Source organism: Tachysurus fulvidraco, chromosome 13 (genome assembly GCF_022655615.1).
Source record: "Tachysurus fulvidraco isolate hzauxx_2018 chromosome 13, HZAU_PFXX_2.0, whole genome shotgun sequence".
In the NCBI taxonomy this organism is placed as follows: domain Eukaryota; kingdom Metazoa; phylum Chordata; class Actinopteri; order Siluriformes; family Bagridae; genus Tachysurus; species Tachysurus fulvidraco.
Window position 1 is genome coordinate 15,487,113 of NC_062530.1, and position 15,201 is coordinate 15,502,313.

Here is a 15,201-nt window from a genome sequence, read left to right on the forward strand (position 1 = left end):
GAAAGAAAGTTTGCTGTGTCTGTCAGCGTAGTGTCCAGAGAATGGAGGCGCTACCAGGAGACAGGCCAATACATCAGGAGATGTGGAGGAGGCCGTACGAGGTAGCAGCAGGACCGCTACCTCCTCCTGCAAGGAGGAACAGGAGGAACACTGCCAGAGCCCTGTAAAATGACTTCCAGCAGTCCACAAATGTGCATGTCTGCTCAAAAGGTCAGAAACAGACTCCATGAGGGTGGTATGAGGGCCCAACGTCCACAGGTGGGGGTTGTGCTTACAACCCAACACCGTGCAGGACGTTTGGCATTCGCCAGAGAACACCGAGATTGGCAAATTCGCCACTGGCGCCCTGTGCTCTTCACAGATGAAAGCAGGTTCACAATGAGCACATATGACAGACGTGACAAAGTCTGGAGACGCCCTGGGGAAAGTTCTGCTGCCTGCAACATCCTCCAGCATGACCGGTTTGGCAGTGGGTCAGTAATGGTGTGGGGTGTCATTTCTTTGGAGGGCTGCACAGCCTTCCATGTGCTCGCCAGAGGTAGCCTGACTGCCATTAGGTATCGAGATGAGATTCTCAGACCCCTTGTGAGACCATATGCCGGTGCAGTTGACCCTGGGTTCCTTCTAATGCAAGACAATGTTAGACCTCATGTGGCTGGAGTGTGTCAGCAGTTCCTGCAAGACGAAGGCATTGATGCTATGGACTGGCCTGCCCGTTCCCCAGAACTGAATCCAATTGAGCACATCTGGGACATCATGTCTTGCTCCATTAACCAATGCCACGTTGCACCACAGACTGACCAGGAGTTGGCGGACGCTTTAGTCCAGGTCTGGGAGGAGATCCCTCAGGAGACCATCCGCCACCTCATCAGGAGCATGCACAGGCATTGTAGGGAGGTCATACAGGCACGTGGAGGGGACACACTACTGAGCCTCATTTTTACTTGTTTTAAGGACACTATATAAAAGTTGGATCAGTCTGTAGTGTGTTTTCCCACTTCAATTTTGAGTGTGACTCCAAATCCAGACCTCCATGGGTTAATAAATGTGATTTTCATTGATAATTTTGTGTGATTTTGTTCTCAGCACGTTCAACTATGTAAAGAACAAAGTATTTAATAAGACTATTTCATTCATTCAGATCTGGGATGTGTTGCTTAAGTATTTCCTTTATTTTTTTGAGCAGTGTATATAATATGTTTTTTGTTTTTTTTGTTTTTTCATTTGTGAGCAGGGTGAGCTCCCACTGTCCGTTTGCTAGTGCTCATTGTGTTCTGTAGAATAGAATCCAGTTAATTCTAATAAAAAACAGGATTATCACTGTGACACACTTTTTTAAAGAAACCGCCGAGTTCTGAGGCTCCACCTCCAACACGCCATTCCCTGTATGATAACGCGTTTGTGACCCGTCTCTTGTCTGCAATTATCTTTACTAATCCACCCGTAGCGGAAAGTATAAAGTCGTCATTTATTCTACGCGTTTCGGTGATTCTGCACCGCAGCCGCTATGGACATGTCCGCGTCCAGCCAGTGCAGGTAAGATTATTTGGAGATTCGAGCCTATTCGATATCACCATTCATAATTCTCCCGTTGCTGCTAGGAGAAATGTCGCATCATGTCATATTAATACAGACCACTGTGTAACGGTGAAGTGCAACGAGTATTTTACATGTTTCAAAATCCCCCGTCTCTGACGAAGATGATTTTTTTCTGTGCCATTTCCGTAATTGAAGGACGTTATCATTAATACCGTATAGAATCACGAAGCGCATAAAAGTAAACGTACTGTATTAAATTTCCAGGTCCTTCTTGCTACTGCGTTCGCATAAAATATAAGAAAAAACGTCCATTTAAATGTATTGTTCTTATCTGAAGATCACACAGTGATGTCACAGGCATGACTGTGTGTTTTTTAATGTATGCATTGTCTGATTACAGTATATCAGAGAGATTAATTCTGCCCTCCAGTCCTGTTTGGAGAATACCAACCTGTAAATAGGGTTGCTCTTAAAGGGCCAGATTACATAACGATTAAATTCCAGATTCAGTGTACACTGCTCGCCAGCTTTGAAAAAAGAGTCGCATTCAGCCTTTTGCACTACACTGGCCACTAATGAAGCGCTTCATTGTGCATTCCCTGTGAGCTTTCCAGAGTCCCATAGTGACGGGCACGGAATGTTTGAGCTTTATACAAAGTGCTAATCCCACTCTGTGTGTGTGTGTGTGTGTGTGTGTGTGTGTGTGTGTGTGTGTGTGTGTGTGTGTGTGTGTGTGTGTGTGTGTGAGAGAGAGAGAGAGAGAGAGAGAGAGAGAGAGAGAGAGAGAGAGAGAGAGAGAGAGAGAGAGAGAGAGAGAGAGAGGGTGTGTGTGCTGCAGCACCACGGACAGCGCCCCCGAACCCCGCACCCCCAGCACACGAACTCCACATCACGTGACGCATTCTCTCTACAAGAGTCTGTCTAGTTCTACGATAAAACCTGAACTATTTAGATTACTTTCAGTCCCGTCATTTTTATTTTGGAAGAAAATTTGGCCCATAAAACGTCAGCCGAAGATAAACATTTATGATCATTGCCATTTTATGACTTCTAAATAACATGGACACTTAGACGTTTTAAAGAACTAAAAAAAAATGATTGTCTTTTAGCACTTGTATGAGAACCACATCCATACACTCACGCTAATGATACACTTAGCTTACTTAGATCAGTATGCGTAAGTTACTAAACTCTCTCAAGTTTAGTAGGTTCAAGTTTAGTAACTCTTTCAAGAAGATACCAAAGACACACACACTCAAGAAGACACACACACACACACACACACACACACACACACACACACACACACACACACACACACACACACACACACACACAAATTGAATGTATTGATATTGAAGTAGGTAAAGGATTATTATTAGAAAAACAAGTTTTGTGTGTGCTTTTTTTCCTACTTTGGCTACCTGTTTATAGTGTTCTGTAAGCCTTGATGACTTACTGTATAAACAGGATGGTTTCAATCTGTTACTTTTAAAGAAAAACACTAACTATGGCATGGTTATTGTTTAAGGGAGATCCGATTTATACATTACTTTATACACAAGGCATGAAGAGATTACTTATCTACTGTTTCTAACTGTGTCTACAAAGAATAGAACATAATTGAACAAGGTTAAATATTTCTAGAGCATCTATAAAGTGTTACTCTATTGGGCACTGGACGCTTTATCTAAAAGTTCTCTGGTTTTCTGGTACTCCGACTACTCTTCATTGCTATGAAACTGCCAACAGATCTTAATGGGGGTTACTGCAACTGACAGTTCATTTCATTGTATGAGATTGTGGTGTGTGTACATGGAGGTAGGAAAGGTAGTCCAAAGCAGATGTTACTGACAGTTACAAACCTTACATACTTTACTGACAGTTACAAACCTTACATGCTTTGTACTTGCATTGAAATTTCTGATGACAATATTTGACTTTACTTATCATTATGTGTGCACTAGGTAGCATCAGTCCTCATGATGTGCATAGTACTTACACAAAATTATCTTATTACACCAATAACTATCAATATTGAGAAAAATAAGAAAAGCAATGATTTTTTATGGCTTTAGGTACAAATATGAAGAATGCCAAAAGACAGTAGATTGGCTACTGGGTCACACAAACATCCGGCCAAAAATTGCCATTATCTGTGGATCAGGTCTTGGAGGCCTGTCTGACCTGCTGAACAACAGCATTGCGTTTCCTTATAAGGACATCCCACATTTCCCCCACAGTACAGGTATGCATACTTCATGAACTCATGAGATTTCCAACAAAGTGCTTAAATAAATGCAATACTTTATACTTACTTTATTGCTTATTAAATTGGCAATTGACTTTAATTAAAAAATAACTATTATGTTGTCTGATTAAAAAAGTGCCTTGAAAAAAATGTTCCAGCAACTCAAAAGAAACCAGTCTAAGATATTTGTAACAAAAATAATAAAACGAGAACCCCAGCATTCTCACGCAAATACGTGTGGGTAATTCCTGTAGATTATTCAGGTACACTGTCATTCTGCAAATTTCCTCAGAATCACTCCTTTCATACCATAAATGGGTATGTTTGGGTTGAGAACAGATCAGTGAACTCATTGTCATGTTCATTAAACCTGTTCGAGACCACTTCTGCTTCAGGATATGGTCCACTGCTATACAAAAGTGCAAGTTTTCACAATCATGCAGGAACCAAACCTCTTTATTTAGCTTATTTTTGCTTTCACAATACTGAGGTGTGATTTCTCATTCAATTGGAATGAAAACTTGCAACCACACTGTCCCATTCTGGACAACATTAGACACCGTTGCATTAGAAGATGAGTCAATTGTGGCCACGAAGGGATAACGGTTAACAACAATGTGGCTCTCAAACAGGGTGTGGCACACTATTACACCACCTCCACTGTTGACCCAAGGTGACCATGGATTTAAGCATTTGCCACCAAATTTTGGCCCCATCATCTGTGTGCCTTAGCAGAATTCAAGATTCAGCAGATGTTTTTCCAGTCTTCAACTATCCAGTTTTTACTGCCTGAAACTTATGTGGTCTTTTGCTGTTTTAGCACCTACTCCTAATTGTTCAAGGTGTTGTGCATTCTGAGATTGTTTTCTGTTCACCACAATTGTACAAAGATATCATTGGGTTATTGTAAGCCTTTCTGTCAGCTCAAAACATTACAGACATTCTCCATCGACCTCTCACATCAACTCTCTCTCTCTCTCTCTCTCTCTGTATATCTTTTTTACTCCTTTAGTTGCAGGACATGCAGGACAGCTTGTGTTCGGCGAGCTGAAAGGAAAGCAGTGTGTTTGCATGAAAGGTCGCTTTCACTTCTATGAGGGCTATGACATTGCCATGGTGAGAATCAAAAGTTTTTACAGAAAGTAGAGATCTATAAGCAAAGGGCATGCCCTGTAAACTGTCATTTCCTCAGTTAATCATTATTTGTATCAGTAAATTGACTAGAGGCAAGAACTGAGAATAATTAACTGCATGCATTTCTTGAGAGCTCAATATTTCTTTCTATATCGAACTTGACTCGAACTATTGTTATACATTTTTTGTGCAAAGGAGCAATGTAATTTAGAGTAAAAAAATTGTATATAACGAGTGATTTGTACTGTAAAGCACTTTTGTACAGGTTCCACTTTATTAGGAACACCTGTGCACCTGGGCCATACATGTACATACTAACTCTGTCCTTCTCTTTTGTCTCTTACTTACTGTTTTTTTTTTTAAACCTTGCTGATACACTGAATGACAAAGATTGTAACTCATGCGGTACTCTTTTCTCAGAAACACAGGAACAACAGCATCATTAATCACACATGAATGTTTGCACATTCATGAAATTCCAAGGTTAACACTGCAGCATTTCTTTTACTCACAAATCATATACCTTTAAACACACAAACTTTTCATATTTAACTTAACAATTAACAATTTAAGTTATCCTACAGCAAGCTTTTACTACAGACACCTCAGTTCAGAAATGTTGATCTTTTTAGACTACTGGTCCCGTGTGACCCCCATAAACTATAAGCTGGAGCTACATTCTTTGAATAAAACTGAAAAACTTGCAGTGTGGTTTTAAAAAAGCTGGCAAAAAAACAAAGAGTGTAAAGGTTCACAGTTCTTATTTGAAGTAATGCTACAGTTTATTGACCTTTATTGTCATTCAGGATATGTACATTTATGACTGGAGCTTTGAACAAGATAATGGAATGGAAGGACTTTTTATTTTATGTATATTTCTCAGTTCTTTGTGAGCAGAAAGATATTTGCATACAATAGAATAACTAAATCTTTGTTGATAGATCTACACAGAAAATTTTAGCATGTAAAAACAGATGCTGTATTTGTTTCAAGTAGAGATCAAGGAGCTACACTTTTGCTTTGTTGAGTAAAAAAGGACACCCTGTATTTTACCACACAGGTCACATATCCAGTCCGTGTCTTTTTCCTTCTTGGAATCAAGACTTTGATTGTTACAAATGCTGCAGGAGGAATAAACTCTCATTTTAAGGTGGGAGATATTATGATGATCACGGACCACATCAATATTCCTGGCTTTGCAGGCCAGAATCCTTTGTGTGGCCCAAATGAAGAGAGGTAAGTTACTGTTTTTTGTTTTTTTTTTATCTGTAATAAGGTTTCTATCATTGTAAATACAGTATGAAGCATGTAAAGCACTTGCTAGTTGCTTTACATACTACTAGAAATATTTGAATCAGACATATAGCACACATAAACTTTGCAATTGCTTTTTTAGACCATATTGCATATTAAGTATGAATATGAATAGCACATTTCTATTGCATCAGTGAGGAAACGAATATGTTTACTTTAATGGCACAAGTCATTAAAACCCTGTTCTCAACCTCATTATGTGAGTGTTTCAACAGCAGTGTGGAAACTTGCACATTATGTTCTAAGAACTAAAACGCTTTTTTTCAGTGTTCTGTTATGGCTCTAGGAACAATCCATTGTTTGTGTGCATTTATGTTCTGAAAGCATAGTAATGCTAATGATTCTGCATGTCAATGGATAACTACATTTAATTCAGTTGACAGACTTTTTCCCCCAATACTTAACATTGAGACAGACCAAAAATCTGAGCATATAAGTAAACCACTGAGGAACTTGACTATTTGTTGGTCCTTGTATATGAATCCTTTAGAATATCCTAGCAGAGATGTCCAACAATACAGCTCCCTCTATTGCCTAAACTTCTGTGGTCATGTGTTTGTGCAGGTTTGGTGTACGCTTTCCCTGCATGTCTGATGCATATGATAAAGACCTGGTCAAGCTAGCCGAGCAGACAGCTGAGGAGCAGGGCTGTGCTAACTTTCTTCAACAGGGAGTCTACTGTATGGTGGCTGGACCTAACTATGAAACTGTGGCTGAATGTAAAATTCTTCAGTTGCTGGGGGCAGATGCTGTAGGTAGGTGGAAAACCCAGACTCACCATGGGAATGTTTTTCAAAAACTGATACTTTAGCTCTGTGGTGGTATTGTAATGTTATTTTATTCTAACATGTTAATTGTCAATAGAAATGTACTGTACATATATTATTATGGGCTGAAAAACAGTGCAGGGACATTTGAAGAAATGTCTTTAGAATTTACATTTTAGTTAACTAAAGTCAAGAGCACTAATGAAGTCTCTACAGACACTAATTAAAATAATAAAATTTTAAAACATCAAATTATCTCTAAGCACTTTGCATACAACTATATTGTTCAGAATATCATTACTATTACACTGATATTACTTTAAAGCAAAGTTAAAGAAGAAAAACAATGTTCTATGCATTACTGTGCAAAGGATAACCCACTGCCCAGGTTTTTCATTCCAACGCAACTTATTTTGAAATATTCAGTATATGTGGAATATGGTTACAATATACAAACCTGGAGCAACTTTATGCAACTTCTGTTAGCGCAGGATGAGATGTAGCCTTTCACCTTTGTTTAATTTTTTTGCAGGTATGAGCACAGTGCCTGAGGTGGTGGTGGCACGTCACTGTGGCCTGCGTGTCTTTGGCCTCTCCCTCATCACCAACATGGTAGTGTCTGACTACAACAGTAGGGAACTCATCAACCATGAAGAGGTTCTTCAGACCACACACATGCGTTCACAAGATGTTCAACGCTTGATCAGTCATCTCGTGGAAAAGATTTAAAGTCATGATTATTGGTGACCAGGCGATGCAAGCTACCTAACAATGATGTCTAAAATGCTACAATGATATATCTACAGCCAGCAGCCATGTATTCAATTATTCTGAAACCCTAAAACAAATATATACTGTATAATATATATTTTTGTACTAATCACTTAAACACCTAAAGGACACACATCATGAATATGTAATATTTTACAATATGCTATCAAGCAAAAACAAATTATTTGTCACATTAGTGTAGAACACTGTGAATAGCACAAAATCCTTCATTATTATTAATTTTAAGTCATACATGGCTCTCTTGCAACATGAAAGAGTCACTAGAACAAACAGGTACACACATGCATTCATAGAGCATTTAATGCTATGCTCACAATGGTCACAGAAAAAACTTTAATCTGACAAAAGTAATAATAAATAAAAAGTGAACGTTAACCGATGAAAGTCAGACATTGTGTCACGGTTAGTCACAGGCGAATGCGGAACCATTTGCAGTTACTCCTTTAATAAGCACAAAACAGGAAACAAACAACAAACAAGCAGGCAAAAACAGATCAGAATACTGAGCAGGACAGGGAACAGGAACAGAGACATAAACAGACAGCACAGCGCATACCAACAACGACTCACAACCGGGAAGTGAACAAAACAGAGTACATATAGTGAAGGAGAACCAATCACAAGACGGAGACAAACAAAGACTAAGACAAAACACCTGGGGAAGAGATTGAGTGCAATTAATGTCCATGGTAACAAATAGGTGGGCGGGTCAAAAATTAACAGCAGGGAATGACAGCAGGCAGAAACAAAGGAGAACACAGACAGACTCATTACAGAACCCCCCCCTACGAGCGGCTTCCAGACGCTCCCAAGGCCGCAGAAACCAGTCCAGAAGGGCAGAGCGAAGGTGCAACAAGGGTGGGAGGGCGGGTCGAGTTCGTGTTGTGGCAGAGCTGGCCGAGCCGGGGCCAGGGCGGCGCCGGCAGAGCAGGAGGCCAGGGCGGAGCCGGCAAAGCAGGAGGCCAGGGCGGAGCCGGCAGAGCAGGAGGCCAGAGCGGAGCCGGCAGAGCAGGAGGCCAGGGCAGGGCTGCAGGTGGAGACAGAGACCAGAGTAGAGCTGGGAGCCAGGGTGGGGCCGCAGGCAGAGCCAGAGACCAGAGCCGGACAGGAGACCAGGGTGGTGCTGCAGGTCGAGCTAGGGACCAAAGCGGAGTTGGCGGCCAGGGTGGTGCTGGAGGTGGAGCCAGAGACCAGAGCAGGACCGGACAACAGGGTGGTGCCGCAGGCAGAGCCAGAGACCAGAGCCGGACAGGAGACCAGGGTGGTGCTGCAGGTCGAGCTAGGGACCAAAGAGGAGTTGGCGGCCAGGGTGGTGCTCGAGGTGGAGCCAGAGACCAGAGCAGGACCGGACAACAGGGTGGTGCTGGAGGCAGAGCCAGAGACCAGAGCAGGACCGGAGACCAGGGTGGTGCCGCAGGTCGAGCTAGGGACCAACGCAGAGTTGGCAGCCAGGGTGGTGCTGGAGGCGGAGCCAGAGACCAGAGCAGGACCGGAAACCTGGGTGGTGCTGGAGGCGGAGCCAGAGACCAGAGCAGGACTGGAGACCATGGTGGTGCCGCAGGTCGAGCCAGGGACCAAAGCGGAGTTGGCGGCCAGGGTGGTGCTGGAGGCAGAGTCAGAGACCAGGACAGGACTGGGAGACCAGAGTGGTGCCACGGGTCGAGCCAGGGACCATAACTGAGTTGGCAGCCAGGGTGGTGCTGGAGGTGCTCTGTGCCTGTAAACAGGGACAGGAGGTAGAAGGCCTGGCAAATCTAGTGAAACAAAACACAGGACAGATACCACAGGAACATTGGTAGGTTCAGGCCAGGCAGAGAGTTCAGGCAGTTTGGGTGTAACCATGTCGACTGCGTTCTCCGACTCAGTCATTTCGGTCGACCCGGCCGGTTCGGCAGGTTCCGACGACCCAGTCGGTTCCATCGACCCGCTCGGTTTGGCAGGTTCCGTCGACCCGGTCGGTTCGGCTGGTGAGGCCGACGGCTTAGGGATGCCGGCCGCCCGAGCCGACCTCATCGGGGTATCCGCCAGTTTGGAGACCAGCCGGTCCGCATGGACCTCAGCCGAGCTTGCCGGTATGGTAGCCATGAGAGCTGGCTTGGTCACAGGTGTGTACGGGACTGGGCTGGACGGAGTCACTGTAGTGCATTCGGGCGTCCGTGGCTGGTTACACTCTGTAGCCCACGGACCCCGATGCTTGCTGCCCCCCCAAAAAATATTTACGGCCGGCTTCCGTCTCTGCACTGCTCAAGGTTAACGCGGACCCGTCCAGGAGCAATGCCAAGTTGACGAAGTCCGAGAATGATTTTATCTCTCGGCTAGACGGCATTAAGTATCACAGGATGTCCTTTAGTCCGTACTTGAAAATGTCCTTGAGGGCCTTCTCACCAAAGTTGGCCTGGTTGCACAGTTCCACGAATACCTCCGCATATTCCTCGACTGGGGAGTCCTCCTGACGGAGGCAAAACCGGATTTCTGCTGGATCCCTGTGGTGAGTCGTTCTGTCACGGTTAGTCACAGGCGAATGCGGATCCATTTGCAGTTACTCCTTTAATAAGCACAAAACAGGAAACAAACAACAAACAAGCAGGCAAAAACAGATCAGAACACTGAGCAGGACAGGGAACAGGAACAGGAACAGAGACATAAACAGACAGCACAGCGCATACCAACAACGACTCACAACCGGGAAGTGAACAAAACAGAGTACATATAGTGAAGGAGAACCAATCACAAGACGGAGACAAACAAAGACTAAGACAAAACACATGGGGAAGAGATTGAGTGCAATTTTAATGTCCATGGTAACAAATAGGTGGGCAGGGTCAACAATTAACAGCAGGGAATGACAGCAGGCAGAAACAAAGGAGAACACAGACAGACTCATTACACATTGCTTTTCAACCATGCTTCAACGGAAGTATTTAAAAAAAATAAACTCATGGAACAGGCCTAGACAAAAATGATGGTACTCCTAACTTAATATTTTGTTGCAGAACCTTTTGAGGCAATCATTGCAATCAGACGATTCCTGTAACTCTCAATAAGACTTCTGCACCTCTCAGCAGGTATTTTGGCCCACTCCTCATGAGCAAACTGCTCCAGTTTCTGGTTTGAAGGGTGTCTTTTCCAGACGGCATGTTTCAGCTCCTTCCAAAGATGCTCAATAGGGTTGAGGTCAGGGCTCATAGAAGGCCACTTTAGAATAGTCCATTGTTTTCCTCTTAGCCATTCTTGGGTGTTTTTAGCTGTGTGTTTTGGGTCATTGTCCTGTTGCAAGACCCATGAGCTGCGACTGAGACCAAGCTCTCTAACACTGGCAAGCACATTCCTCTCTAGAATCCCTTGATAGTCTTCAGATTTGTACCCTGCAAAGATTCAAGACAACCTGTGCCAGATGCAGCAAAGCTGCCCCAGAACATAACAGAGTACTTCTTTTCTTGATATGCTTCATTTTTCAGTCTGTGAACATAGAGCTGATGTGTCTTGGCAAAAAGTTCCATTTTTGTCTCATCTGTCCATAGGACATTCTTCCAGAAGCATTGTGGCTTGTCAACATGTGGTTTGGCATATTCCAGTCCAGCTTTTTTATGATTTGTTTTCAACAATGGTGTCCTCCTTGGTCGTCTCCCATGTAGTCCACTTTGGCTCAAACAACGATGGATGGTGCTATCTGACACTGATGTTCCTTGAGCATGAAGTTCACCTTGGATCTCTTTAGAAGTCTTTCTGTGCTCTTTTGTTACCATTCGGATTATCCGTCTCTTTGATTTGTCATCAATTTTCCTCCTGTGGCCATGTCCAAGAAGGTTGGCTACAGTCCCATGGATCTTAAATTTCGGAATAATATGTGCAACTGTATGCACAGGAACATCTAGCTGCTTGTAGATGGTCTTATAGCCTTTACCTTTATCATGCTTGTCTAAAATTGTCTTTCTAATCTCCTGAGACAACTCTTTCCTTCGCTTCCTCTGGTCCATGTTGAGTGTCGTACACACGATGTCACCAGACAACACAGTGACTACCTGGAGCCCTACATACAGTATAGGCCCACTGACTGATTACAAGATTGTAGGCACCTGTTTAAAGAAAAAAATAAATAAACTCATGGAACAGGCCTAGACAAAAATGATGGTACCCCTAGAAAAGACTGAAAAAAATGTGACCAAAGGGACATGTTAATTCAATGTGTGTCCACTAATCCACTAATAAAGTATGAACATTTTTCGATTATTTGTCTAAAGATGCCTTTATGTTTAGAGTCATTAAGGCATCTTTAGACAAATAATCGGAAAATTTTCATACTTTGTTCATTTTGCTAGCTGACTATGCCATGACGTTCGAGCTTGCCAGTTTGATTAGCTAGATATGAGTTAAAGTGTGTTCAACTCTTAATAATTCAACATGTTTCTGGCTACATAGTTAGATATCTAGAAAAGTTGCTCCTTGCACCTGATCCTGAGTGTGACCTGTAGATTGATCTTGATATTAAGTATTTAACATAACAGATAACTGCTACTGAACATATTTGAGTATTGTAACAATAGCACATGTAGTTTGCTACTTTCCACCCCTGTAGCCAACCATTCAGTTTCCCTGGTACTGAATAAACTTTGTAGAGCATCAATCAGTAAATAGAATAGTCCCATAACTCAGAGACATATTGGATGATTGTTTTCTATTTGTTTGTTTTTTTGTTTTTTTTTGTGCTATCTGTACAGCCATATTGGAGGACTATTAAGTTGTTAAGTATGTCTATGAATTATGTGTTCTTTCATCCAGGTTATTATTACATCAAACCAGTATCTTTGCTGTCTCTCTGAAGGATTCATATTGTTAATGCTCTTATTGTCAGGGAACAAAAAGCAATGACCCAAATGCAGGGATAGAAAACTGACAGGGGTTTGTTTAACAAAAAACAAATCAATGGACATAGGAAAACACTAAGGGAAAACTGAGCAAACTCAAATACAAAATATACTGTACTAAAATCAAAAAGTAAAACATAAAACGGAAACCACCAGGGTAGAAAACAACACACGACAAAAAGGACTCCGCAAAAAAACACCAGGGGGCGTTCCGGCAGGGGTTTATTTATGTCTCGTGCCATATGCTTTTGTTTGTTTTGTGTTTGTTCCTGTCTCTGCACACCTGATCCTCATGTTTCACTGCCCAAGTCATCATGACAATTAATGGTAATAACTTGATAAGTTGAGGTAAACCCATGTATGCTTATTCATTTGAGTTACGGTGAGTTTGGTACAACTGAATTCACATTTGTGTTGTCAAGGTGTCTAATCATTAGTAGTTCCATCAATATCATGACTTTTTCAACATGACCATCACACCAAAGTTCATTAGGTCTCTTCCACACAAAAGTAAAAAATAATTACTTTCCAGTCTGTCCTAGCATTCAGAAGTCATAGGAAAAGCCTACTGCCATGTGAGGTTACAGCTCTTCCAGAAGCTAGTCACAGAAATATATGTAACAGTAATCTGGTCTATTGTGTCCTCATTGTGTCCTGACCTCAGACAAGATTACAGTACACAGGTATGACAGAGGACAGACAAGTTTATAGTTGTCTTCTGCCAACCTCAGCCCCACAGAGCACTTACTGGATTCCCTAGATCATATCAGGATACAGTGTGGACTTTCATCAACTGACTCTCACTTGATGAGGCCCTTGGCATTTATTTATGCTTTTTGGAGATTGGATATTTAGTGCAATAATGCTTGCATTTTGTTTTTCATCATATATTTTTATCAGAAATTTCTGACAAATATCTGCTATCATTTAAGTCATCTCTTCAAAATTCCTGATTAAATTCTCTAAAACATGGTGCTACTATAGTTTTTCAATCAGTCAGTTTTATCAAATCTATTGACATTCAGGTAGAACGGTCATCCAATGGGCAGTTATCTGATATCAAATACAGGAAAAAAATGCTAGTCAGTGTGTCCTGAAAGTGACAGTAAATTAATATGATGAGTGAGGGACAGTGAGTCAATAGCCCATCTGCCAGCATCATTTCATGCCTCTTGGATGGGCAACACTAGGGTGACGAGTGAGGTGAAGAGTGTAAAAAAGTCAATGTTCAGCAGACATGTAAGAGTCTATTTCCTTGGCTGCTTTGGTGACTATGAAATCAACTCTGAGTTTATTGAGGAGGCAAGGACAAATGGATTATCATTTTAGAATATGATACCATGATACCATGGTATATGCAAACTTTCTTTTGTTTTCGGGTTGTCATTCTGTCCAGCTGTCCACTCGTCAATCTGGTTGGCTGGCTGTGGGCCCGCCCGAGATTCTTGTTGGCTCATTATCTCAAGATCAGGTGGGTGCATTTTGTAGGAATTATATAGAGTAATCATTGGAACCAACAGATGAACTGATTAGATTTTGGAACCAAATTGTGTTAAGGTCACAGCAAGGTCAGATGTATTAAACAGTTTATCTTCAATAAGCTTCTTTCCTGTTTGATGTATTTTAAGGGGTCTTGATAAAAGTAGAAACCCTGTTAATTATAGGTTATTATAAAACATTATTTTCTTTCTGTACATCTGTGTTTCACAGTCTAGGTAGTTTACCTTAACATACTCAAGAAAAGACTGTGAATTTAATTTTGGCCTTCAGAGTATTTGAGTGACTGTAGAAAACTCCTCTAGATACAGGGATTTTCCTGTGAAGTACTTGAATGCCTAATGTAGCTTTGTCCCTTGAGCTGTCTCTTCCCTTTCTTCTTCTTCTTCTTTTCACTGTCTATTTCAAACACAGGCAGGGAGTTTTTTTTTATCATTAGCAAGAATTAGATTAGTACAAGATGAAAAAGAAAAAAAATAATGGCCTGGTGTGGGGAGTGTAGAAGGAAGCAATGTGTTGTCAGCAGAGGAGGAGAACAAAAGAGCTGTTTCCATGATCAAAAATTGTTTCCAGTGTGCGTTTCAATGTGAGTGTGCATCCGTCTGTCAGCTTATGTGTGTAGTGTGCATTACTAAAATACTGTCTAACAAGTCTAACAATTTTTTAACCTTAGCCACTTAGTTTTATAGTTTTATAGTTTTTCAATACCTCTGTTTTTCACTGTTTTTCCATCTCTGGCATGTACTGCTTTATTTACTTACATCCAATTCTTAGTTGAATTATGTTTTGCAGGCTTCCAGGTACATCAAGGTTAACCTATTTAGGTTCCCCACTGGATTTTCACTGCACTGATGATTGTACCCTATCTGTACTACATGCACGTTACCATTTTATAGCTTGAGACAATCCTCTTTGTATAATAAACGAGGTCACGTTCTGAAATTTGAGAACCCTTGTTTATAAATGGGAAAACAAACTTGTATCATACCATAAAAAGCATGATTCTGAATATTTGATGGTGAATCAACTGAATATGCTGAAT

At 41.7% G+C, this 15,201-nt stretch overlaps 1 protein-coding gene across 1 annotated transcript; it reads left to right on the plus strand.

Moving 5' to 3' along the window:
* Positions 1 to 1,362: 1,362 nt before the first annotated feature.
* Positions 1,363 to 8,172, plus strand: pnp6 (purine nucleoside phosphorylase 6). The gene is made up of 6 exons (XM_027161218.2): positions 1,363 to 1,536; positions 3,618 to 3,787; positions 4,803 to 4,906; positions 5,985 to 6,160; positions 6,803 to 6,993; positions 7,538 to 8,172. Exons 1-6 carry the CDS (start codon positions 1,508 to 1,510, stop codon positions 7,732 to 7,734), a joined length of 867 nt encoding a protein of 288 aa, XP_027017019.1. The 5' UTR covers positions 1,363 to 1,507; the 3' UTR covers positions 7,735 to 8,172.
* Positions 8,173 to 15,201: the final 7,029 nt, after the last annotated feature.

Excerpts from the sequence above, each read along its gene's own strand:
- pnp6 (XM_027161218.2), top strand. The coding sequence starts at position 1,508 with ATGGACATGTCCGCGTCCAGCCAGTGCAG. Across the intron at positions 4,907-5,984 it reads AGGGCTATGACATTGCCATG|GTCACATATCCAGTCCGTGT; the intron begins GTGAGAATCAAA and ends TTTACCACACAG. Across the intron at positions 6,161-6,802 it reads TGTGGCCCAAATGAAGAGAG|GTTTGGTGTACGCTTTCCCT; the intron begins GTAAGTTACTGT and ends GTGTTTGTGCAG.